Source organism: Podarcis tiliguerta (genome assembly GCF_965153285.1).
Source record: "Podarcis tiliguerta genome assembly, chromosome: 6".
Taxonomy (NCBI): Eukaryota; Metazoa; Chordata; class Lepidosauria; order Squamata; family Lacertidae; genus Podarcis; species Podarcis tiliguerta.
The window spans coordinates 44,974,103-44,999,837 of record NC_139539.1 but is presented as its reverse complement, the minus strand read 5'-3'; the positions used below and the strand labels follow the sequence as shown (position 1 = coordinate 44,999,837).

Here is a 25,735-nt window from a genome sequence, read left to right as displayed (position 1 = left end):
AAACAAGATTCCAAAGAATCTCCTGGACTTCCCTCCTCCCCTTTGTTAACCATTTCCTCTTGCATCTTTTTGTAATAATCCAAATCTTTTACATCTCCGTTATGTCCAAAATTCAACATTAAACTACAAGTGTTATTCCAGTCCTACTTATCCTCCACACCTTTGATTGCTGTTTACTATATAGTCCAGGGACAAGGAGCTTTTCAGAAGTCTTTGGAGCTGAGTTTCAGAACAGCTGTTCCCCGCCTTCATCAGGACCTCCTGCTGCCCCCCAAGGCTGCCATTTTAATTATGATTGATAATTGTTGGTTATTTATATTTCCAGACATTATTTCATTTACTTTCCTAAGAATTTGGGCTGGAGTTGATGACAACTTTATATGCTCATCAAGGTGCTTTATTATGTTTTAACTAATAAAGATGTGGTCCGAATATGGATTTTGGGATCCATCTCCCCCTGATGGAACGATGCAGCTACCTTTACTTTTTGAGTTTTCTTTCTGTAATTCTATCTGTCCCTCCTTCTTCTGACTTTCTACTTGATACCATACTTTCACAGGGTTACAGTGTGGCAATTAGTGGCAAAGCTGCCAAATGCTCAAATAAATATAACATCTGCCTTTTTGGAACAACTTCTTTTTTTTTGCAGAGGCCCAACCTGTCTTATTTTTACAACAAGTTTTACTTTCTAACCGTGAACATTACAATCACGGATTTTACCAGTTAGGCACCTAAATCAAACCATACAAACACGTCCCATGAAATGCCCCTTTCAGTAGTCCTGGCCCAAACCATTTTGATGCCTTGAAGCAGAGTCCAAACGGCAAACTGCTCCCTCCAATAGTGGTTGATGGGGGAAGTGTTGCTTACCTGGTTTCCCAATGCCAGGCTCACTATGGTTACCAAGAGGGAGACAGGTGAGGCAGCAGGGAGGTTGGTGTAGGAATATTGCGAGCATCATCACATTGGCTGCACCTGCATCTCAACAACCTCCCTGCCGCCTTGCCCCTCTCCCTCTCAGTAACCAGCACCAACTGGTCTGACATTTATAATCTCATGCAAATCAGTGCTTTAATTCTGATGGTTTTAAACATATCACTCCTAATACAAGTGGTAGTCCACGCACCCAAAAGCTTTTATGGAATGCTTGAAAACAACTTTTAGGTCTTAAGATAACCAGTGCCTACTGTATAATATTGCTTGCTCACTGTCTCAGCTGAATGGAAATTTGTCTCATCAAGAAAAGACCAAGGGCACATCAATTAAGTGCTTAGTAATGATGCTGAAGCAGATTCTGATTTCAGCAACCTTGATGTCAGATCAAAGCTGCTATGTTAGCTTCACAGAGATTACACTAGGTGCCAGAAATGAGAATATGTCACCTTTTGCTACATCATATCTGTAACTCAGTCAGAAGAACGTGAAGTGCTTCTTGTCAAGGTTGCGAGTTTGAGCCCCACATTGGGCAAAAAGATTCCTGCATTGCAGGGGGTTGGACTAGATGGCCCTTGTGGTCCCTTCCAACTCTACAGTTCTATGATTCTTTGCTTCCTTGCACCTCTGATTTCCAGGATGGTTGCCTAATTTTTTTTTGTTACATCCAGGTTTTGGGGATCCAAATGAATTAGAGAATCTAAATACGAATTCCAGTTGGCAGAGCAACAAAAGAGAACGCTCTTCTCAGATTGTGAGAACAGTTCAGGGGATGGAAAAGGCTTCTTGTACAATCTTCATAATTTGAAGTAGCTTGAAAACACTGAACTGAGAGACGTTAGGCCGTCTATTTCTCTCGCTTAAGAACAGAGGCAAACAATGTTTGGTTTCTGGGTTTGTTCCAAAGTACTCAAGAGGCCTCTTGCTGCTTAAGTGCTTGCATCTATTTCCCAGCTCTTCGTTGTTCTCAAAGCCCTTGGGATAAAAGACTGGCTGGTCCTTTGCATGTCAGGGAGGTGAGCAGATTTTCAGTTAGTCAGTCAATTACACATATCTTTTAGGGAACTCAAGGTGGTAGATGCAGGGTTGCCTTTGAAGACGGTTTAGAAACTTCAGCTGGTGCAAAGTTCAACAGCAAAAATATTCAATTGTGCAACTGCCAGGACCATATAACACCACTCCTAGAAGATCTACAGAACGCTGGTTAATTCTTTGTTTCGCCTTCAACATGGTATTACTGTTTTGTTTTTTAATCTTTAAAGTGCAATGCATCCTAGGTCTTGCCCTAGATTATATTGAGATTGTCAGAAAAGGTATTTGAAGTACTGTTGCTCACTATGAGATCTATTCTTGAGCCTTTGGAGTCAGATCTTTGCTCCATCTAGCTCACTATTGTCTCCATTGGCTGGTAGCACTTCTCCAGGATTTCAGACTGGGGACATCTGAACACGTGTCAGACTGGGGACACGTGTCGACAGCTGAACCAGTGACTTTCTGCATGCAGAGGAGATGCTCTGCCACTGAGCTATAGCTTTCTGGATGCTGGTACCTTGGCTCCAGTAATCCCTGCCCAAGGAACCCGGGAACCTGCCTTCTATGGAGTCAGGCCATTGGTCCATCTATTTCATTATGGTCTACACTAACTGGGAGGAGCCTTCCAGGGCTTCAAGGAGGGGACATTTCAACCTGGAGATGCTGGGAATTGAGCCTGGTACCTTCTGTAAGCAAGGCAAATGCTCTGCCTCTGAGCCTTTACCCAAGTTGATGTATATTCCCATGGTTTGCTTTCTACTGGCTTTCAGGTGGCAGATGAACTTCATATTTCTGAAAGCTCTTAATTGACATAGGGGTTTTTGGCTGGAATCTGCTGAACTTGGTTTCCTAATTTCTTTAATAAGAGAGTTCCCCACCACTCCATAAAATCACTTTGCCTTTGTTTGGGACATAGGGTTGTATCCAATCATGTTAGTCCTTTTCAGAGTAAACCCATTAAAATTTCAGGACATGACAAACTGAGGTCTGTTCAATTTACTCTGAGTACAACTTGAGATACAGCTCATCCTATCTAACTAGGGATGTTTACAGCCTTACCTTTTAGGGTGTTTTCACAAGTTGCTGCCTGCCCTTTTCTTTCCTGCATTAACAGACACTCCCCTCCACAAGATTAAAAGCTCTTCTCAGTGTCACTTGTGAAAATGCCCCATACTTTTTCACTTGTGCTTTTGGGTGCTAGTGATGGCAGGAAATGCTTTTGAGTAGTGAAACAGCCAGAGGTGAAAAGGTTAAGTGAACCCCCCTCCTTCTGTAGTCATTTTGTCTGCTTATGTTTTAAAAAAAGAAAGTTGGGGAGGAGAGATGTTTGTGAATGAGCATCACATGTAGTTGGGGTCACAGTGTCAGTAGTGAAAACCCTTCTCTGGATTATTCTACTCCTTATTCACCAAGGTTCACTGCTGAAGCGTCCACTGTTAGATAATAGTTCAGCAAACAAAAAGAATTACTTTTTGAAATGGAAGAAAAGAACCCTTAAATTTGGATAAGTGTGCAGTATCATTTCACGGAATGCTAATGTCAACATGAATCTGGTGAGCCAATATACATTTTTTATGGTTAGCTGGCACACACAAAAATGTTGAGTTAGTACTGGTAGTGCCAGTAGCCTCGGTATCTACCATAACCTAGTAATGGATCTTGATCAGTCATATTAGAATTGCTTGTTGAAGACCATCTCCAGTCACAAAGAGAAAGGATTACCGCTGTGGGACCCAACCTTCACCCTGAGCCTTCCTGCTGAGGACACCTTGGCAATGTTTGAATGCATTGAGTAAAAACTGGTGTACGTTTGAAATTTTGGCTGCCTGGTTAATGTGCTTCCCTAAGTGCCAGGAGCAGCTAGCTGTTTGTTTCACTACCATAGGAAGAGCTGGAAAGGAGACAGATGGAATGAAGTGCTCTAGCAGGCAGAGCCTGATTCTCTGGAGCAACAGGGTCCCCCGATATATAAGCAACAGGTTGTTCAACACGCAGCTGTTCTCAGATCCTGCTGGAATCCCCCTCGCCTTCTTTTGCAACATTCTTCTCCCAGCATAATGTATTGACAGCCTGTAATATGGCACCGTATTGTTTCTGTGAAGGCAATGGGGGGATTATTGTTGTTTAATCACCTTCCACATATGCCCCAAGGTGATGTAACAAATCTAAAAATAAAAGCTAAAGAACAGTACACAATTAACAGAAGTTGAGTTTAAAAACAATGCAAAATAGACACCTGTGGCACAGTCGTATTCATCCAACTGGAAAATGTGCTTTATTAGTAATCTGGGGAGGCCTAAAATAAGCTTATCACCTACACCCTGGTCATGTTTTCACTTGTACACTGTTGTGTCTGCTGCTCTGGCTCTGACTTACATGGCACGACTAACCTGCATCTCTCTGGCCCAAGGTGTGGTGGCTGGTGCCAATTGGTAGGGTGGCAAGTCAGGGAAGCTGAGCCAATGATGCACAGAATGATCCCTGAGTTTTGTCAATAAGAAGGCAAGCTGGTGGGGGTTTGGCTGAGTCAGACTGAGATTGGTCAGCCAGTGCCCCCTTTGCCCTAATGGACCCGCCTCCCTTGCCTCTGGCTCTGAGGACTGTAGCTCAGAAACCCTCATGCAAGGACGGGGAACCCTTGGTCCTCCAGGTTGCTGAACTACAGCTCCCATCATCCTGGGCCATTGACCATTCTTGCTGTCCCTGATGGGAATTGCAGTTCACAACATCCAGGGGGCCACAAGGGTCCCGTCCCCCCCCCCCGTTCAAGTGGAACCACAGGCCCTTCCACTCTGTTGAAGTTTATGACTGCTCAACCAAGGTGGTCTCCTTTCTCATAGAAGGCAGAGGGAGCTAGTTAGACCTGCAGCTTCTTAGTCTGAGGTTGACTGCTGCTGGAACATGTGGACTCTGTTCATATGGATTTTCCAGCCTGGGCACTTCATGGAGCTGTCCAGTCACTGTCACTCGAAACTAAGTTGCCTCAGAAGTTATGAGGGCATTTCCCCAGCTTGGGCTGGTCAGTGGCATAGCGTGGGGGGTGCAGGGGGGGCCGGCCGCACCGGGCGCAACATCTGGGGGGGGGGGGCGCGCTCGCACTCGCAGCTCTCTGCCCCTACCTGGCTCGCTCGCTCTCTCACACTGCAGTGCTGGCTGTGCGAATCCGATCCGAGCCGCCGGGTCGCCGCCCACTGTGGAGGGGAGGGTGCCAGGCGTGCGGTGCGGTGCGGAGAGAGAGCGAGGGACTATCTGGGGGAGGGACAGTGCAGCGGGGGGGGGGGAAATTACTTGCCTTGCCCCGGGTGCTGACAACCCACGCTACGCCACTGGGGCTGGTGCAGCAGCTGCAACTGTTCCTGGATCAGAATAATTTGCCTGCAGTGATCCATGAGCTGGTAATAATCTCAAGCCTGTAACACTGTAACACACTCAATGCTGGGCATGCTTATATGGTCTCCATATCTTGTGCCCTTCCTTCTTAGTTCCACTGTTTAAACAGTGACACATTCGAATGATTAAACATTCAATTACATGTTTTATCGTTTAAAGCTTGCAGCCATAGTCAAGATAGAAATAAACTTCAAAAAAGATGCATCAGGGCTATTTTGGCTCCTGAAATGAGGGGGGTGGGAGTCCTAGGTTTGAGGAGGTACAACCCCAGCATCTGTGTTATACTACTGGCCGCTATTGATTTATGATGACAGTGTTCTGCACTATGTTGCAACTGGAAGCATAAATGCCAAAATACACGGAGGAGTTATGTTATTTTATATACTGAGAGGGATGATGGCAAGTTACCAAACCACCTTCCTCATTAGCATAGTGCAGAGGGGTTTCTGTTGACAAATAGGAAATAACTTTTTAATTGCACAGAATGTTTATGTATTAGGTACTGTTGCCTAAGCAGGCTGAATGAATTATAGTGGTACCTCGGGTTACATATGCTTCAGGTTACAGACTCCGCTAACCCAGAAATAGTACCTCGGGTTAAGAACTTTGCTTCAGGATGAGAACAGAAATCGTGCTCTGGCGGTGCAGCGGCAGCGGGAGGCCCCATTAGCTAAAGTGGTGCTTCAGGTTAAGAACAGTTTCAGGTTAAGAGCCAGTGTGAGAACCAGTGTGGTGTAGTGGTTAAGAGCGGTAGTCTCATAATCTGGTGAACTGGGTTCGCTTCCCTGCTCCTCCACATACAGCTGCTGGGTGACCTTGGGTTAGTCACACTTCTTTGAAGTCTCTCAGCCCCACTCACCTCACAGAGTGTTTGTTGTGGGGGAGGAAGGGAAAGGAGAATGTTAGCCACTTTGAGACTCCTTAAAGGGAGTGAAAGGCGGGATATCAAATGCAAACTCTTCTTCTTCTCTTCTAAGACTGTCTCATATGTTTCATATCCAAGCACTCACTGAGTTCTTATATAAGCCAATGTGAATAAAGTCTCCAATGTGGAGGAAGAGTATGTAGAGAGACAAAAAGCTTCTTCAACATTTAAGATCATATTGAAAAGCGTTCAAAAACATGAAAGGTTATCACTGCTGATGTTGCGTTATTTCCAAAATGAAACAAAAAGGAATTGTAATTCTTAGGTTATTGTGGAAATGATTATGCTTAATAGAGACGTTAGTTGACACTTAGAATGAAAGCAATTGTTCTCAAATATATGGGCTGTCAGAAAGATGTACCAAATTATGTCTTTTGAGTAACTCAGTAGTCTGGTATGAGTAACCCTAGATGTTCAAAATCATCAATTGGCTTCCTCAAAGTCACAAGATTAGACTTAAATTATTCTGCAATTTCAACACATAATACATTTTGAAGCTTTTGCATTAGCCGTCTGTAATTTATTTTTGAAAGCACATTTGGTCTCTGGTGTGTGTGCGCAAACAAAAACAAACAAACCAGATGCCTGATTCTTTGGATATCCCACCCCAACGTGCTGCTGGTGTACCATAAAATAATGATGCTGTATCCCCAAAATTTTTGACTAGGTCTAGGAATCTGTGTTATTGCTTTGAATTATTTTTGCAACTTTAGCAAACACAAAGCAGGACGTCACCCTGTGTCTCCTGTTCTCTGTGATAAAGGTAAAGGCAAAGGTAAAGGACCCCTGGATGGTTCAGTTGAGTCAAACTTGAATATAGGGTGCAGCACTCATCTTGCTTAAGGCTGAGGGAGCTGGCAGAGCAAGGAGACAGTTGAACAGATAACTTTTTAGACTATTGAAATCACTGAGTTCAAAGTCAAATGCCATAACTGAATATTTTCTTGCTTGTTTTTCAGGCTGGTGGATGACCGGTGTGTGGTGGAACCAACAGCTGGTGATTTGGATAACCCACCCAAGAAATTTCGAGGTAAGAGACTAATGAAGCAGTAAAGTCAACACTTTTGCTGGATCAACTGCTTTGAGATTCCCCCAAAACAATTCTCTGTTTAGGTACTGATTTGCAGTTGGCTTTAGCAGTGAGTGGCACAGCTGTCACAAGTCTAACATCATGGGTAGTAATTTGGTTGTTATCCACAGCCCTCTCACAGAAAGACAGTTTGTTGGGATAACCACTAAACTTAAAAATCCTTTCCTTGTCAGCTCTGTCAAAGACAAAACACATTTCAAGCTTTTTATATTTCGGTGCCTTCAGTTTTGCACTCTTTGAGATATCTTTTTATTGATATCTTTAATTTTTTAGCCCCCCAGGGAACCCTATTATTATTTTATATTTTTATTATCATTATTTTATTTTGGTTTATTACAGTCTTCACATTAAGGTCGCTGGATAGGTCCCAACAATTTAAAATACAACATTCAAAACAGTTTAAACAAATCACAAGAACAGGGTGGGTCCCAAAAACATATAACTTAAGTGTCAAAAGCCGGGGTAAAGAGGTGTATCTTCAACACAGACAAAAAGGTTGCAGATATATTTTTGTAGGGAGGGAGCTCCACAACCTAGGATCCCTCTCCTGGGCCACTACTCCTTGAGTTTTTCTGAGGGTGGCGGAACTACCAAGAAGACCATATCTGCTGATGACATCCAATATGGTTTGTAGGGAATGAAACTGCCTTGTAAGTATTTGGAGCCAGGTCTTTAAGGCATTAAAAGTTAGTGTGAGCATCCTGAATTGGACCAGGAAACAAACCAACAACCAGTGTAGTTGTTCTATAACAAGGGTTGTGTGGGTTCTAAACCAAATCCCAGCCAGTAACCTGACGATTGCATTTTTGGATGACTTCTTCTTCTTCTTCCAAACTTCATTGACAATTTTAAAAACAATTACCAAGCACAAAGTGTTGTCTTCCAGGACAAATGCAGGTACAGATATTGAAACAGACTTAGAAAATCTTTTACTTTGGAGATTAAGTTCATGTCCACAGGGTATACTTCAATCTAGAGTGTTACGATAATTTCTCCATAGTGACTGCTGTGACTGAGACAGAAGGGAAATCACTGTACTGTTGTTAATTGTTTCTGAGTTCAAGGGCAGTCCCATGCTGAGCACATGGCAATAATCCAGTCTGGAAATTACCAGAGCATGGAGGGCTGAATTGTAGAGTACAGTATAAACAAATAGAAGTGAATGAAATGTTTTTGTTTTCGTAAAAGGTCAATAAAAATATTATTAAAAAAGCTAATAAATAGAAGTGAATAACAATAAATCTTGACAAGGGTTCACAGCATAGAAGCCAACTCCTAGGGGCCAAGGTCCCTTCATGCCCCCCCCCCAGTTGATGGGCATTGCCATGTGATCAATTATGTGGGACAGGGTTTTCCTCCTGCAATATTCTATCCAAGTTCGCACCCCTGGCTCACAGTGTATTGTAATTCTAATCTTGCTTTTAAGTTTTGGATTGGAGCTGATTGGGATTGTAACAAATGGAAGTATAATCTATTTATGCTGTATTGAACCAAATGGAGAATTGGATGAAAGGATGGGAGGCAGCAAGCAGACAATGACTGCATTTCTTCACCCCGCAACCCTGTGAAAGGAGCAAGAGTCACAGTGGGCTCTCCTAAGCCACTGCGGCCATTTCCTCCCCATCCCCAGGCAATCTCCGTGCTTGGTGCTCTGCTGTTGTGTCAAATACCCCACAGGCCAAACTTTTTAAATGGAGCTCCCCCTGCATCTTGCATCCAATACCCCACTCCACCCACTGCTCCCTAGTACACAGCTGCTTCCCCATGAAAAGCAGGAGCAGAACAAGAACAGGTTCTAAGGTGAGGGCATGAAGGGACCTCCATTTAGAATATCTGGCACTGCAGGAGCTGCTGAACTACAACTCCCATCTGCCCCAGCAAGCATGTCTAAAGGCCAGGGATGATGGGAGTTGCAGCATAGCAACATCTGAAGGACCAAAGTTTCCCCATACCTGGTTTAGAAGGATGGAGAGGGATGGGCCTTCTGACATCCAGCACACTCAACGTGGCATTGGCTGGTATGAATGCCCAGGTACGGAAGGGGAGGCTACCTTGGCTTCTTATGAAAGGCCTTTCTGTGCCTGCTCCCCTTGTACATGGTGTAGGGTTGCAGCTTGTGTGTTTCAGCCAAACGCTGAGCAGCCAAGAAGCCACTCAAGCCAATGCCAAAGCAATAAATTTTATTGGGAGCTTGCATTGGCTCTCTAATGCCGGTTAGATGGCTGGGCTCCCAAGCACATTCAAGTCAGTTGGGATTTTCTTTTTTAACTGAATGCATTCTCTGATCTCTCTGGCTGATGCATTGACTTGGTTAAAAAATTTTTTTGAAGTTAGACCAAGCTGGGGTAGAGGAACATGATTTAAAGACAAAGCAAAATCTGAAACTTAAAACTGATACAGGGGTAGAATATTTTTTTTGTATCATATAAAATATAAATCTTGGTTCTCAAGATTCCCCCTGCCAAATGCTATCGTTAAAGGGAGAATAATACTTAACTTTTTATTGTGCTTTCAAAGTTTTATTGGTGTTCAAAGTTTTTTTGGGGGGCATCTATTATCTGGATGCAATCCTTACCTTTAGGTAAGTCAGTATTATTATTAACCTCCATTTAGCAGTTGGGAGACTCAGGCTGAGAAAGTGGATCTCCCAGTGCTGCCCACTGAGCTCATGGAGTTGTGAGATATGAACCTGGGATGTCCTGATCCACAGCTCGGTTTCTTAACCACCACGCAATGCGAGTTGTCTTCTCTGCAATTTGTTTCATTCACTCTGTTCCGGCAGTGTAAGATACTTGGAGGTATGTCAACTAAGGAAGGGCACAGGAAGGAAGGGCACTTCAGGAATACGGTTAATTTGCTAAGCTTTGTGTATGTTACCTTAGATTATCTTTTAGTCGTCTCTGTGGTGCTTCTTGAGCTCTGTTATTTATTGGTAACAGGAGTCAGTGGTGTTCTGTCAATCAAACATTAAACATTGTTGGAAATGTAAAGATGAATGTAGGATGTATACCTAGGAAGGTGAAATCAATCTTATTATATTTCAGTTCAAGGAACATTCCCCCAAGGCTATTGGTGGAGTGCCTCTTTCTCACCTCGTTCAGGGATGTTTCCATCTGAGCACTGATGAAAACAAAATTGCAGGTGTGGCTAAATAAACATGGTGCAGAATTACCTAGTCTGTTTTTCTAGTGATCTGAGGGAAACTTTGGGTCAGGGTTATCTAGCCAATGTTTCCTCCATCTTGATTTCTTTGACAGCTACTGTTGATAGGTAGCCATGCTGCCCCCCACCCAAGAAGATAATTCGGCAGGCTGCCAACAAGATCAGAGCCACCTCGTGCTAGTTGCTAGAACACACAGTGAGAGGCAGGCCCATCCAAGAATATTGGAGGTTTCTCTCTCTCTCTCTCTCTCTCTCTCTCTCTCTCTCTCGTAATATAGGAAGGTAGGTCCTTAGCTGAGCAGGAGAGCATCTGCTTGGCATGCAAAAAGCCCCCAGTTCAGTTTCAATCCCTGGCATTTCCAAAGAAGGCTGGGCAGGACCTTTGTTTGAAATCCTGGAGAACCACTACCAGTAAGCATAAATAGTACAGAGGTAGATGAACCAGTGGTTTCTTGGGATAACCTAAGGTCCCCCATGATGCTGAATGCTGGTAGTGTGGAAATGTTGTGGGATAGTAGGAGAGGATATATTGATTAAATATTATCCTTCCCCATTCATGCTAGTAAGTCAGTAGCAGAGTACAGTCCCCAGTGTATAGCAGGAAGCTAGTTGGTAGATTCCGTTGAATCTTTTTACTTAAACAATCTCATCTGGCTTGTCCAGATTGGGTTTGTTCCTGGTAAATTCCCTTTGTTCCCTCTTGAAAAGAATAAAGACACAAAAGTCTTCTTTTAAAAGTAATGATGAAAAGTTTACTTACGTTCAGTTCACAATAGATTCCCTGAAGGCAGGCTTTAGCTTGTAGTTACAGAAAAGGGTTTGAGTTAATCCCATATGGGAATGAGCCCATGTGCTGCTGGCTGAGAGCCAGCAGACAGCAAAATAACATCAATATCAGAAGAGAGTCAAAGAGGAAGATGGCTGCGTGACTGGCCCTCTCACAGGGTCTCACAGGGTCACACCCATCTACCTGGTCACATGCAGGGGGAGGATGCTCCAGACAGGTGTAACAGGAAGTCCTCCTGGCTGGAGTAACATCCCCCTGTGTGTCCACTCTGGGCAAACAGAAAGTGTTGTACTTGACTGCTTATGCTACATCCCACAGGAAGAGGACAGACAAAGGGAAGAACTCTCTTCCCACTGTGCATAGTTAAACTATGGAATTCACAGCCATAAGATGAAGCAATGGTTCCCATCACCAACTTTAAAAGAGGCTTTGATAAATCCATGGACAATAAGTCTACCAATGGCCATTGGCTGTGATGATGACTATGTCCTACCTCCAGTATCACAAGAGGTGTTCCTCTGAATTCCAGTTGCTCAGGAGTACAGTGGTTAGAGTGCTGCCGTGCTCAGGTCTTACTTTTGGGCTTCCCCTTGGCATCTGTCTGGTTGAGAGTACAGGCTGCTGGACTAGATGGGCCTTTGGTTTGATGTAGTAGGACTCTGATGTTCTTAGATAATCTGAAATAAAAAAAATAAACAGAAAAGAGCCTTATGAAACAGAAGCCTACCAACACTTGAAGCCCAATAGGCATTCAAGATGGATTATCTGCTAAAGGAGTACGAATTGTCACAAACCATAGTATCACGTGAACGTTGTGAACAGATATGTCACTGCAAATATTTAGGATTGGTGAGTTGTGTTTTGCCAGAGTTTAATCAGGAAACAGTCAGAGCTAGTGGCCTGGAGGGATGCAGGCAGTTCCACAGAAAGTCAAGCTGGGAGAAGGAATCAAAGCGAGGGCTCAGGCAGCAGTCAGTAGCTTTTAAGGGCCAGATGACTGACTTATTATATCTGGGCTGGGCTGGCAGCTGCATCATCATCATCATCATCATTAATATTTCTTACCAGCCCTTCACCATAAAGTCCTATGGCAGGTTACAGCAATTTAAAAATACAATATTAAAAACAGTTTATAACCAATTACAGTTATGAGGCTAGACTGGAAACTAAAATACTGTATGTATATCTATATAGTCATACCTCGGGTTAAATATGCTTCAGGTTGAGCATTTTCAGGTTACGTTCCATAGCGACCCGGAAGTAATGGAACACGTTACTTCTGGGTTTCGCCGCTTGTGCATGCGCATACGCTCAAAATGAAGTCACACGCATGCGCAGATGCGGCGACTCGCGACTTGCGTATGCGCAGACTCGGGTTGCGTTCGCTTCAGGATGCGAATGGGGCTCCAGAATGGATCCTGTTTGCATCCAGTGGTACCTCTGTATCTCCAGGTATCTCTATATATCCTGGGTGTCAAATACTAGGGTAAGGGTGTGTATCTTCAGTACCTTTGGTACCACTTTCTGGCCATCTCCTGTGGTGTTCCGCTTGTGCACTACCATAGTGGCATTGGGGCTGCCACCAGAGTCCTTGGTTTGCAACCTTTATGTGTTATATCAGAAGTGGGGAGGTCCCCCAACCCAGTTGAGGACATCATCGGTGGTGGGGACCTGTATATCAGCAGTGGCTAGGGCCCAAAGTGGGTAGGTCAACCCTTCTCTCTTCTCTTCTTTCTCCCCATCCATTTTTCTTTCTTTGCCGCTCTCCTTTTAGACCTGATACCTGGTGATTTTCTCCCTGGACACACCCACAATATGCAATTCCAGCACCTGTGGAAATGGGCAAAATGCTATTGAGGCTTTTTTGTGCTCCTGTGCCTTTGATTAAAATGCTGTATACACTTGCGTATGAGTAAGCCCCATTGAACTGGGTGGACTTACTTCTGAGTAGAACTTTAGAGAACTGCGCTGTGGTAATCTCTTTGATGATGTGGACACAGTGGCCAGAGAACTAACCTGAGCCACTCCCGTTTGGCACACTTCAGCCATGCCTTCCGTGACTCAATTTTTGCTAATTGTTTCCTATGCATGCGAGAGCCATGGATTCTCAAGCATGTCTTTGTGGTGTGTTGGCTGCCTGGTGTCCTGTTCCAAAGGGAAAAGGTGATGAGTCAGGGAAAGGGCAGGGCAACTCTTGGCCTGTGAAACAGGATGTCAGGGCCAAAGCACTGGGTTTCTTTGCTAAAACCATCCCTTCTCTTAGTCCTTGTCTATTGCAACAACTCCACTTTCTCTATAAGTATAGAGGCTCATTTCCCTTCTCAACCATTTCTCTTCTGACTTGCCTTGTCACCACACTCTGGCATAAGAATCCTCCTAACCACACAATTTGGGATGGAATTCATATGCTCCAGCTGCCCCTATGCAGCAGGGACAGCCATCAGGGCCGGCTCTACCATTAAGCAGAGTGAGGAAGCCACTTCAGGTGGCAGATTCTGGTGTACGTGGGTTGTTGGTGGCAGCATCTCTCTCAGCTGCTCCTTCTGCTCTCAGGGACAGAGCTGTGTGTGCCCGCCCCCCCCCCCCGGTGTTCCCTAAGCTAGCCAGCTGCCTTCTTCCTTCCTTTTGAAACAATTTATTTATCAATACATTACACAAATATACAGAAATGAGTACAAACATATTAAAAATACAAAAAGTATGATTTTTAAAAAGGAAGTAGGAGCGGAGGACGGGTATAGAGAAAACTCGTAAGAACAGTATTTAAAACCAGTCGTTCTAGAAAAACCATTACAAAATTCATCCCCATTCTTCTGTCTCCATATTAAAGAGAAGGCTACATTTCAGGGGGAAGGCAGCCCACAACGAACAAATGAGGAAAGCAAAACCAGAACCTGAATTCTTTTGAGACGCAGACTTTTGACCTGTTGCTCAAGCAATGGCACACATTCCAAGCTGCCTATGCGTTTTGCAGCATTGTATAATGGTCATGGGTTGAAAATATCCTCCAGCTATTTGCAAGTTTAAACAGAGTAATTGGCAGCTTGTGTCAGTTTTACTGTGGCTATTGAATTGCTTGTTGCTCTTCCACCACCATTTTATCTAATCTTTTAATCCTTGCCCTTTTGTTTCCAGGAGTATCCTGTACAAGGCAACTCTATAGATATAATTGTATGTGGTAGTGATAATGTTTCCTCTATTTGAGATGTAAAGGGGTACAGCTATGCCATTGTCAGAAGTATTGGCTTTTAAACATTTGTGCATTTGTTTATTTCAAAATATATCTATGCTACATTTCTATGCAAAGCCCATCCGAAATGGTTTATAGCAATAGAAGAACTATATCATTTAAATAAAAAATAATAAAACCCATCCTATTCATTAGGTTTGACTAGCTCATGGTTTTCTGTGTATATATGCATGTGTGCTATGATATTTGTGCTTCTGGAAGTGAAAAATCCCCCCTTGCTCTGCTGTCACTTGTCCTTGTCTTGTTTCCTTTGCCACAGCTCAGAATGGAAACACACAGGAAAACAAAACAGAAATACACTGTATTTGGGGTAGAATGTTTTCAGATCTGCAGACACACATTTCTTTTCTGGGGCTTTCTGCATCTTGCCGCATTGGCTATGCAGTGGGTTTTTGAAGCAGAATGGATCTCATATTCTCACAAGGATATGCAACAAACCTAGCGTGAATCCTCAGGTGTTTATACTTTGCCATCCTGGGATTCAGCAAATTTCACCCTGAATTCAATGCCAGCAGGGCATGTGCCACTCCAGGGCTGTTTCTTCTCTTGACGTCATAGGATTTCAACAGGAGCAGCTTAAGGTTACTGCAAGGAAACCACTGCAAATAATATTGACTGGTCCAAACACTCAGAAAAATCACACTCTTCTCTTGAAGACTGCTGGAGCTGACACACCTTTGGTGCAGAGTTCCAGCTTTCAGGAAAATTCACTCTCAATGAATTTCTATTAACTGCTCAGACAGTGGTTCAGCACTTTTGATATTCTGTGATATACGGTAATTATTTACAGCACAAGATTAAAATGCTATCACATCCTTGTGGGTCTTTGAGCTTTTTTGGTCCTAGGACTGTGTAGGGACTGACTGGGCAATTTCTAGAAATAGAACTCCCCCATTTCAGGTTCAGTTTTTGAGACAAAAACACATGGGCCTAGATTCAACAAAACAGTTGTATCAGCAATGAGTCTGGCTAGTGCAATGTGGCTTCCCCTCATCTTCTCTCTCCATGTGCCCATGCACACCCCCAATCAACCCCAGAGGGTTGGGAGAATCCCTAGAACCAGCACATGGGAGCAGGAGAGCAAAAAATGGTTGAACTGGCAGAACAATAATAATAGTGTGAAATTGAATTCCTCCCATGGTTTTGTCGAAAAACAAGAGACAATCTGTTTGCCAAGCAGCAGACATAGCTCTAGTGGTGACCTGTACCAGACTACTTATGAAACCTCCAAATTAAACTAAACTAAATTGAATGAAGTATATAATTCTGAGGCATGGATTTCTTTCCTGCCTTGGTTTGGACCTTGGCATTTCGCTGACTGTATTCCTCTGATCCTCCTTAAGTCTCTTTTGTGGATTGTTCTTCAAATATTACTGATGATATTTCACTTCATAGTGAAACTGCCCTGATATTCCCTTTTAAACACGCCCCCCCCGGACCCATGCAAATGTCAATTAAGGCCTCCCTATGTGCCTCTGTTTGATTGCAAATGACATACATCCATGCAAATGGAAATTTACTGAATCTGTACGTTTCTAGAGAAGCAGACTTCTTCAATGGCATTTGCACACCTCTTCGGAAACAGGTTTTAAGCTGCACATGTTCAAAAAGTCATGTTGGCGGCAGCCCTTAGAATCCAGCTAAAATCACATAGTTCAGCTATGAAGTGTCTGGACTTGGCTGGGCCAACAGAAATGTCTGATCACAGCTTGGCAGTTCCTGCTCCCCGCCCCCTTTCCATGCTTTCCCCTGAGGCTCTTTCAGCAAGGCAGATCCCCATGTTTGAACACGTTAGGGGGGAAAAAATGAAGGCGTTCAAATCTTGTACTTTGTCAGAGAGATGACAATAAATGCTTTAAGATTTATTTTATTTTTTAAGCACACTGTGGGTGGCTGGCTGGGTGTAACAGACAACATAATTGCACATAATCCCCACCCATTGAGGACACAGCAGCAGGACAGCTGATTCCATTCATATCCTCTGGTCAGATGCAGCTCGGTGTCCAGCAGGATCAGAAGGAAGCAGAGCCATTCCAGTAATGGATTCACACCTCTGCTCTAACTCTGGTGTTCAGTCCTCAGGGACACTTCCAGCTAAGTCACTGAACTGCTGGTGCAGTTTAACCTTGACACAACCCACTTGCAAGCACATGCATATTCCTTTGGTGATAATGGCAGAGGCAAGGAGTGGGGGACGGGGGGACGGGGACCCTGCACTAAATGATGTGGGATGCATTGTCTACACTGACTGCCGGTGGCTCGCCAGGGTTTAAGTTAGGGTTCTTTACCAGTCCTACCCAGGGACGCGGGTGGTGCTGTGGGTTAAACCACAGAGCCTAGGGCTTGCCAATCAGAAGGTAGGCGGTTCGAATCCCCACGACGGAGTAGCTCCCATTGCTCGGTCCCTGTTCCCCTAGCAGTTTGAAAGCATGTCAAAGTGCAAGTAGATAAATAGGTACCACTCCGGCGGGAAGGTAAACGGCGTTTCTGTGCGCTGCTCTGGTTCACCAGAATCGGCTTAGTCATGCTGGCCACATGACCCAGAAGCTGTACGCCGGCTCTCTCGGCCAATAAAGCGAGATGAGTGTCGCAACCCCAGAGTCGTCCGCGACTGGACCTAATGGTCAGGGGTCCCTTTACCTACCTTTACCAGTCCTACCCAGAGATGGCAGGGATTGAACCAGAGACCTGCACACAGAGCAGATGCTCTACCACTCAGCTACATCCATTCCTTTTGCTGTATCCCTGGTGACGCCAGTGCATTGCTGTACCCTCAAGCTCCATTTATTCTCTGGGTTAGCCCTTCGTTATTTAAGTGATGGTCTTTGGTGAGGGTGCAGGGTTGATTTCCAGGTAGGAATTTTGAAACTTTTTGATGCAGTCCTTACTCTTGTCTGGCCTTCCTCAGACGCCAAATCGACAATAGCAACTATATATGGGCTCCCAGCTTGTTACATGGAGGAGAAAATGTATGAAAAACAAGAAATTGTACCATTAATCTCCAGCACAGGCAATTGATGATGCATTGGGGCACATCAGTTCTTGTACTGAGAGACAGTAAGAACCCACAGGCCCTTCACACAGATGTTCAGTACATGAGAGGTTGTTTTGTGTGAAGCTCCCTCTAGTTTTCTATGTAGAAGCATTTGTGTGTGAGGTTTGTCTGTTTGTGAATATTGAATCTGGGCATTTGTCCATCTATGAGCACCTACCAGCTGTAGAACAGTACAGACCAGGCAGAGGTTGACCACTCAGTCTGCTGTTTGTGAGAAGCTGGTCCTAATTCATGAGGAGGAGACAGGACCTGCTAAAGTGGGGGGTTTTCCAATATGATGCTCTCTAGATGCTATTGGATTGCAACTCCCAGCATTCCTGATGGTTAGCCATGCTGTGTGGGGACAATGAGAGTTGGGAGTCCAGCAAAACTGGGGGAGGGGGAAAGGGCGTCACCACATGCATTAACCCTGTGCTAAGGAATTCCCCTGGCATGGGAGGTGAGGTGTCCTTTGTGTGGGACTTGCCAATAGCAGAAGCAGCCGTGTGGGATGAGACAACCAAAAATGGCTTGCTTCCAGAACTGGTGAGAATAATGTTTTGCGCCTGCTTATTCATCACTCTCTGATGAATAATTGACAGCAGGTTTGCCAGCAACTTGGGACGGGATCCAAGAATGGAAATTATTTTCTTCTAGTGTCTGAAGTTTCTGTGGTGCTATTTTAGGAGCAATTAAGAGCCATCAAGGACTTTGGTTCCATCCACCTGGGACTGTCTTTCTAACAAACAATTGAAATCACTGCTAGGCCAATTTTCAAAGCAATTTTCACATGTTTTGCCAGGGTGGGGCAAAAATATCACTCAAGGATTGGATTAATCTTAAAGCAAGGGAATTTAAAGAACTTTCTAGGGTAGATCTACCTTTAAACACAAGGTTGCTAGTTCCCCCTTTTAAAAAATGGTCACAGTACAACTCTCCCCCCTGCCCCCAATGCCCAATGCTCACACATTGCAAGGCTGATTTAATTCTTTCTCAACCCTCCTTTATTTTGATAATGCATTTTGTTCAGGGTCAAATGTGAAGAAGAATTATTCTTACTGCTTAATAGAACTTTTCCATCCTTGCCTAAAAGCTGTACATGCCATTACATTTGCAGGAATTGCTATTGCTTCCTAAAAGATGTATGAGAATCTCTTTTCCTAGCATTTGAGAGCTACAGGAGAGATGGCGATAATGAAAAACGGCCCTCTTTTTCTAGCATCTAAAAGCTGTAGAAGGATTTGCATTATCACATAGCTCTTAGACACTAGTAGTGACACAAGGGAAGGTGGACTCCCACAGCTACGAGTCTTGTCTTTTCCAGACTTTTCAGATATGTAACATTTACATCGTATTTAACCTGAAAGTTAACATTAGTAGAAAGAGAATAATTTGGTGAGCAGCAGCTCTTAATAATCAGTGGTGAGCGTTAGAGGAATGTAATGCTTTCAGGCTTCCCACAGGCAATTGGTTGGCTACTGTGAGAACAGGATGTGCTAGATGGGCCATGGGCTTGATCTAGCAGGCTCATCTTATGTTCTTATGAATTGTGGTTTTAGCATGCTAACGCTTGCTAACTTCTTCTCGTTACAGATTGCCTCTTTAGAGTATGTCCCATGAACCGCTACTCCGCCCAGAAACAATACTGGAAAGCCAAACAAACCAAACAGGACAAGGACAAAATAGCCGATGTGGTACTGCTGCAGAAACTTCAGGTATGACAAGCTCCAAAAAAGGTATTAACCACATTTCTTTCTGATATGGCAAGGCTGGAGGACCTTTCCATTGCTTCCTGCTTGAGACCTTGCTGTATTGTCTACCCTGGGCAGGAAGTGCAGTGGTGGCTGCTGCCCCCTGGAATTGGTAGGGTGGAAGGCAGGCAGACCAACAATAGGGGGAGCCAGAGCCAATGACAGGCAGAGACAATTCAAGAGGGGACCGTCTTGGTTCTTCTGCCACCCTCAGAAGCTCAGCGGTAAGGGATTCTTTGTGACAAAGCCCAAGTTGCGGAATTCCCTTGCCGCAGAGGTTCATTTAGCAACTTTTATCATATCCTGGTCTCTCTCTCTCTTTGTGTGTGTGTATGTATGTGTGTGTGTGTGTGTGTGTGTGTATATATATATATATATATATATATATATATATATATGTATATGAGATACACTCTATTCTTGTGATAGTAAATTGTTTTTAATATTGTGTTTTTAAATTGCTATAACCCACCCTGGGAAGAAAAAAATAATAATAGTAAAAATAATAATAGTAGCAATCCTCCAAATTTATCTTCACTGCTTTATGGCATAAAAACTTTCTTTAAAAAAGAAAGAAAGCTGAGATTCTCAGGATGCTGAATTCTGTGCTCAGAACCATTCCTGCATGTGTGCATTGTGCAGCTGGGAAATGCACACCGGCCTGACTATAGAAGGGCTTGTATTTGCACTGCCTTATTTTAGCCCCCCCGTATAATGAGACCCAGCTGTTCTTCTCCTTCCCTGGATCACGTCCAGTGCCTCTCCCCCCCCCCCACCTTGGTTAATGAGATTCTCAGAGTGATTCACACCATCAACAATTGTGGTTAGCCTACATGGAGACAAATGAGAAAATTAATATTTGAGATATAATGGAAGTAGATTTTCTGTGCAAGGAGAGGCGTAGCTTGGCTCCATTGTTCCTCACCTCTCCCAGCTGAGGCATTTATGTAATGCATTGATATGCTGCCGCTCAGCCATAATTTCTGAGGAGTGTCCCCAGCAAAACAATAAATAAAAAGAGCAAAGCAAAAATGCAAGTCCAACACCCAAACAAAATAACCCACAACAGAAAAAAAGATTTTAAAACAGAGGCAGAAAAAGCGGCTCCAACATTCCTGATTCTTCAAAAGTGCTTGTGTGTTTTGAGGCTACAATGCAGCCTTGTTGCAGACAACTTTTAAAAAACGAGGCCTGTTTTCATTTTTCAAGGACATCCTTTCCCCCCCTCCCCCACTGACCAGGTTAGGCTTATAACTGTATTTCAATCAGAGGAAATGATTTTCTAAAATAGAAACAGAAAGAACGGAAATCCAGTCTCACTTTTTTTTAAAGAACAATCTGGGGCAATTCTCCCAAATATTTGAAGTTGAATGGCACCATCAGAGCCAACCTTGCAGCAAAGTTTTGCACGTGTGTACTCTGTATCAAGTCTCAGTGAGTTCAGTACACAAATCCCATTAAACTGTGTATTGGGTTGCAGTCTAAATTCAATTTGGTGGCTTTGGTGAAATAGTAACCCATCTTTAAGCATCCTGATTGACTCTGTTATGCTCCATTAGGGTGACCAGAAGGAATTCCTGTCCTCCTTCCCATGTTGAGCCTAGGTGAGACCCTGCGTTCTGAGCCCTTGTTATCTGATGTTCAGGCAGGAAGAGCAACATCCTTTAGAGCGCCCCCCTTCTGATTTTGGGCCTTTCATATGGAACACCTTAGCTGACCAACTCCCTTCTGAGCCTTAGAAGACTTTTTTTTGTTTTGTTTTAAATTATTATTTATGAAGGCTCTTTGACTTGTTTGGCTGGTGCGGTAGGTGGGATAGAGATAGAGGCTGCTTTTATTCAGTCCTTGGCTATTTCCTGATCCCTGCTGGTTATGCCATTGTTTGCTAATTTATTTATTTTGGGAAATATTTATATCTTGCTCTCTGTCCAACCATTTCAAGGCGAGGTATACAACAATCACTAAAACAACAAATACAGCTACAAGTCAGGAGCAGATAAAATACTAAAGTAACAAATAATCTTAACATTCAATACCGGTCATTTCAAAATTAAGACGAGAGATTAACAAACAATTAAATGGCACTGTGATTTTTTATTGTGGGCGCAGGTTTTTCGGTGGGTGAGGTTTTTTAGAAATAACATTGATTCACATTAAAAGTAAATAAATGCACAAAATCCTCCTCCTTTACCAATCAATGTGGTTTGCAGGCTTCCACATGGGAAGATCTGTTCCCATGTGGGCTGCGGGTTCCCCTATGCACTGTACTTGCTCAGTTCAAGCTCCACTCGAAAATGGGATCCCTTACCTGCTTACTTGTTGATTTGCAATTCCTTGCCACGAAGGTTATTCCTCCAGCTGTGCTCTGTCTAAGAACCAGTAAAGTTATTTAAGGTGGGTCCACCACTTACTCATAATTTACTTACATGATTGCAACCTTAGGCACATACCCAATGGATGGATGGATGGATGGATGGATGGATGGATGGATGAATGAATGAATGGAAAGTGGGGAAACAGTGCCACTGAAAGAGCTTTTTGAGTCCTCTGCTTTGCTGACCCAACTCTGGGAAGGGCTCTCAAGGGTTCTAGGAACCATAGCAAAGCAGAGTTCCCATATGTCCAACCCTTAGAGCGGATGTAAAAGGACACCATGACCCATGGTAACAAAATCTGCCAGGTTGAGGAACCAGGTCACACTCCCCCCGTCTTGTTTCCAACAGAGGTGATCAAGCAGGGAAACCAAAGCTGTTCCAAACTATGTACACATTTTAAGCTTAAAATGCAGCTAAGGTCATTCTTATTCTCAATTTGGATCGAAGCTGGCTTGGGGAAAAATTCATCAAAACACAGTAATTCCTAAGAAACAACAGGACAGATCTAGATTGTAGCTGACATTGTATGTACACCACTTCCCAACTGCATTGGATGCAGAGTAAAATTCAGACACAAATTCAATCTGGACACAGAATTTAGGCTGGAAGCCAGATTGAAATGGAACTGCAAATAGCCCTATTGGTTCAAAAATATAATTGTGTCTTTTTAAAAGCTCTACCCTAGGCAGATGCTAAGGGCTGGCTTCCAATAATGCTAGCCAGGGGCTCCTGTGTTTTTTGTTTGTTTGGAGTGGAGATGGGTGGATGGGCTCAATTTGCACCTGTGCTGTGGCACTTCATTGTTCCTGGTGAGCCATAGTTTGTTTTAACTCTGGCTTCCGTTACATGCAAACTAGGCTGTACTATACTTTCTCCAGTCATGGTGTAGAGAAAGAAGCTACAGGTCACTGAGTTCTCTCCACAAACACTGGAAATAATCTGTCACGTTTTTAGTTTCTGAGACTACAAGACATGCTTCCAAACATTTTTTGTACGGCTGTTAAGGCATTCAAAAAGCAAGCAAACTAAAAAAGAATGGAGATGCCTCTTTCTCCTCTCTCCTCTCCTCTTTCGTTAGGTTTCCCCTTTTCTTGCCTTTTCTTATTTCTTCCTTTGTTCTATTTTAGACCAAATAGCTGTTTTATATTGGTATATTATAAAAAGATACTTTGCAATTGGTATGTATTTTTGTATATCTCCGAATAAGTATCCACAAATATTTTTTTTAAAAAAAGCAAGCAAGCAAGAAGTCTCACAAAACTGAATTTTGCATCTAGTATCTAATTCTACCCTTATGTGGAATTGGGAATATGCACAGCCCTGAATGCAGACCATTTAACCTTTATGGGCTACACAGGAAGAGCAAGGACTTCACTGAAGCACAGAGAGAATTTCAAATGGTGCCTTCATTTGCTGTTGTTTCTGATTTCTTCCTAGGATCAGAAGGTTCAGTCAGGCACACTTTTCTTCGCCTTGCATACCTAGATCCGTTTCACTATCTGCTCCATCCCATACTTCCTGTACTCTGACCCAGCCCAGGAGCCTCAGGGGTTATTTGCTTATTTTTCTTTCAGTTCCTTTTGCTGCCGGTATTTCTCCTGAGCAGCAGGCTTGTCCCAAACTGTGCGTGCTCTGCTTTCCTCCCCTTTGCTACCAGACTGGAAACCGAGTCAACTATTAATCCCGTGTTTTGGAGAGATTAGGGTTTAATTAAATAAAAAGGGCAGCAGCGTTTCTGAGGGCTTTGGATTGCCAGTGAAGCATCCGAGAAGAGCCAGCCTCTGCCAAGGTGGATTTGTGGTCAGGGCACCACCTACTTGGAAGATGGTTTTATTCCATGGCTTGAAGTGGTTGACTCATGGCTAATGGCTGTTCTCTTGCACCGCAGAAGCAATTCTCTTTCCTGCAGGGCAACCTCAGAAATCCACCCTCACCGCTCCTTTATCAGATACTCATCTGACCAGCAATGTCCTTACAGTTATATCCCCAATCATCCTGAAGTGAACTGAGAAGTAGCAAAGAGCTTAACAGGCTGAAGGGAAGTTTCCTTGAACATTTCCCCTGAACTGATTTCATTTCAACAGTTCAGTTGTATGCAAAGTGGCAGGAACCTAGCATGCGGGATGAAGAGTGGAGTTGTCATGGACATCAGAGCTGGTGTGAAGGGTTGACATGGACGGGCATCTGCCAGAGGCCTACATCCCAGGGGAGGTCCTACTGACAAGAGCTCCCTGGTCCTGCTCTTCCTCTTCGTCACTGCAAGCTGCCTGCTTGTTCACCTGCCTCTTGCTATGCCTCTTGATTTGAAGTATTCCCTTCATTCTTTTTGTCATTCCTGGTTTGGATTCATTCTGCTATGGTCTGTGTTTCCGTACAGCATGCTGCGCAGATGGAGCAGAAGCAGAATGAAACCGAGAATAAGAAGGTGCATGGGGACGTGGTGAAGTATGGAAGCGTCATACAGGTATGGAAGGTTGTCTTTCTCCTGAGCACTGGAAAAGGTGAAGGAAAGGCAACCCAAAGCTGTTGGGAGTGGGGCGGGCAGAGCAACTGGCCTACGAGGAAAAGAAAGGTTTAGAGAAAAAGGGTGATTGAGGAGGGATGTGGAAAAGCATGTATGGTGTGGGAAAATGTGGGCAGAGAGAGGTTTTTTTCCCAGTCTCATAGGCTACCCAAGGAAGCTGAATCTTGGGAGAGTCAGGAAAGAAAGAAAGAAAGAAAGAAAGAAAGAAAGAAAGAAAGAAAGAAAATTCCCTCACACAGTGCATAGTGAAATGATGACATTGACTTCCACAATATGTGGTTATGACCACCAATTTAGAAGGCTTGGGAAGGAGATTAGATTACTTCCTAGAGGGTAAGGCTATCAATGGCTACGAGATATGATAGCTGGTTATGAGGCGGCATCCGTCTGAATACTATTTTATTTATTGGTGAACAACAACACGGAGAGAGAGCAATTGCCCTCATCTCCTGCCTTTGGACTTCCCATTGGCATTGGGTTGCCTACTGTGGGAAGCAGAATTGGAGTGGTCTGATTCAACAGGGCTCTTATATATCTGATCTTACATTTTTGTTCTGAATTCCCTGACAAGAGCAATTGATTGTTAAGCCAGCCTGGGAATTGTAGCTCTGGGAGGGGTGTAGGGGGTCTCCTATCAACTCTCAGCACCCATAATGAACTACAGTTCCCAGAAATATTGGGTAGGGAGGAGCCATGATGAGTTAAAGTGTTATCATAGTGCTTTTAACATATGTTGTGAGTGTGGCCTAAGTTCTTCTCAAGCACTCTGTGTAACTGAGTACCGCACAAGGTTCCAGGTAGGAACTGTTCTGCTTTGTGTTTGGTTTTCCAGCTTCTCCACATGAAGAGTAATAAATACCTGACCGTTAACAAGCGCCTCCCTGCCTTATTGGAGAAGAATGCCATGAGGGTGACGCTCGATGCCACAGGCAATGAAGGCTCCTGGCTCTTCATTCAACCCTTCTGGAAACTGAGGAGCAATGGAGATAACGTGAGTGTGTTATGGGGAGGCAGAAAATAATATGTGACTCTTCCCAGTAATACTGCTATAAGCTTTAGGCTATGTGGTGCCCCCCAGATGTGGCTGGACTACAACTCCCATCATCCCTATCCATGGCCATGCTTTCTGGGGTTGATGGGAGTTGATAGTCCAACAACATCTAGAGGTCACCTTGTTTTCTATCCCTGCTGTAAGCTATAGATCTCCAAAGGCTTTACAAGCTGAGATGGTTTTAGGACTGTCAACTTCCCGGTGGAGCAGGTGCCACTTTTAAGGAGAAGAAATCTCTGAGAGGGGCAGCAACTTGACTTGAAACATGCAAGGAATTTGGCGACTGAGCTCCCAGGGTGGATTCTCAGCCCCAAACCTAATTTTCCGGAAAGATATTTGCACATTTTCTGTCCTGAAATTTATTAAAGGAGAGATTGATTTTGGGGTACTGTGTCACGGAAAGGAGTACATAATCGGGCCAAGTTCACAGA

The 25,735-nt window shown here is 43.8% G+C and overlaps 1 protein-coding gene across 2 annotated transcripts in view; it reads left to right on the top strand.

Moving 5' to 3' along the window:
* The window catches only part of ITPR3 (inositol 1,4,5-trisphosphate receptor type 3), a 98,741-nt gene that overhangs the window by 20,422 nt on the left and 52,584 nt on the right, over positions 1 to 25,735 (top strand). For both annotated transcript variants that reach the window (XR_014512555.1, XM_083445609.1), the window contains exons 2-5: positions 7,240 to 7,310; positions 19,197 to 19,318; positions 24,107 to 24,193; positions 25,086 to 25,244. Coding sequence is in view for 1 of the 2 variants with exons in the window: in XM_083445609.1 (XP_083301735.1) it covers positions 7,240 to 7,310; positions 19,197 to 19,318; positions 24,107 to 24,193; positions 25,086 to 25,244 (439 nt within the window). In the remaining variant the exon portion in view is untranslated. The remainder of the gene's footprint in view (positions 1 to 7,239; positions 7,311 to 19,196; positions 19,319 to 24,106; positions 24,194 to 25,085; positions 25,245 to 25,735) is intronic.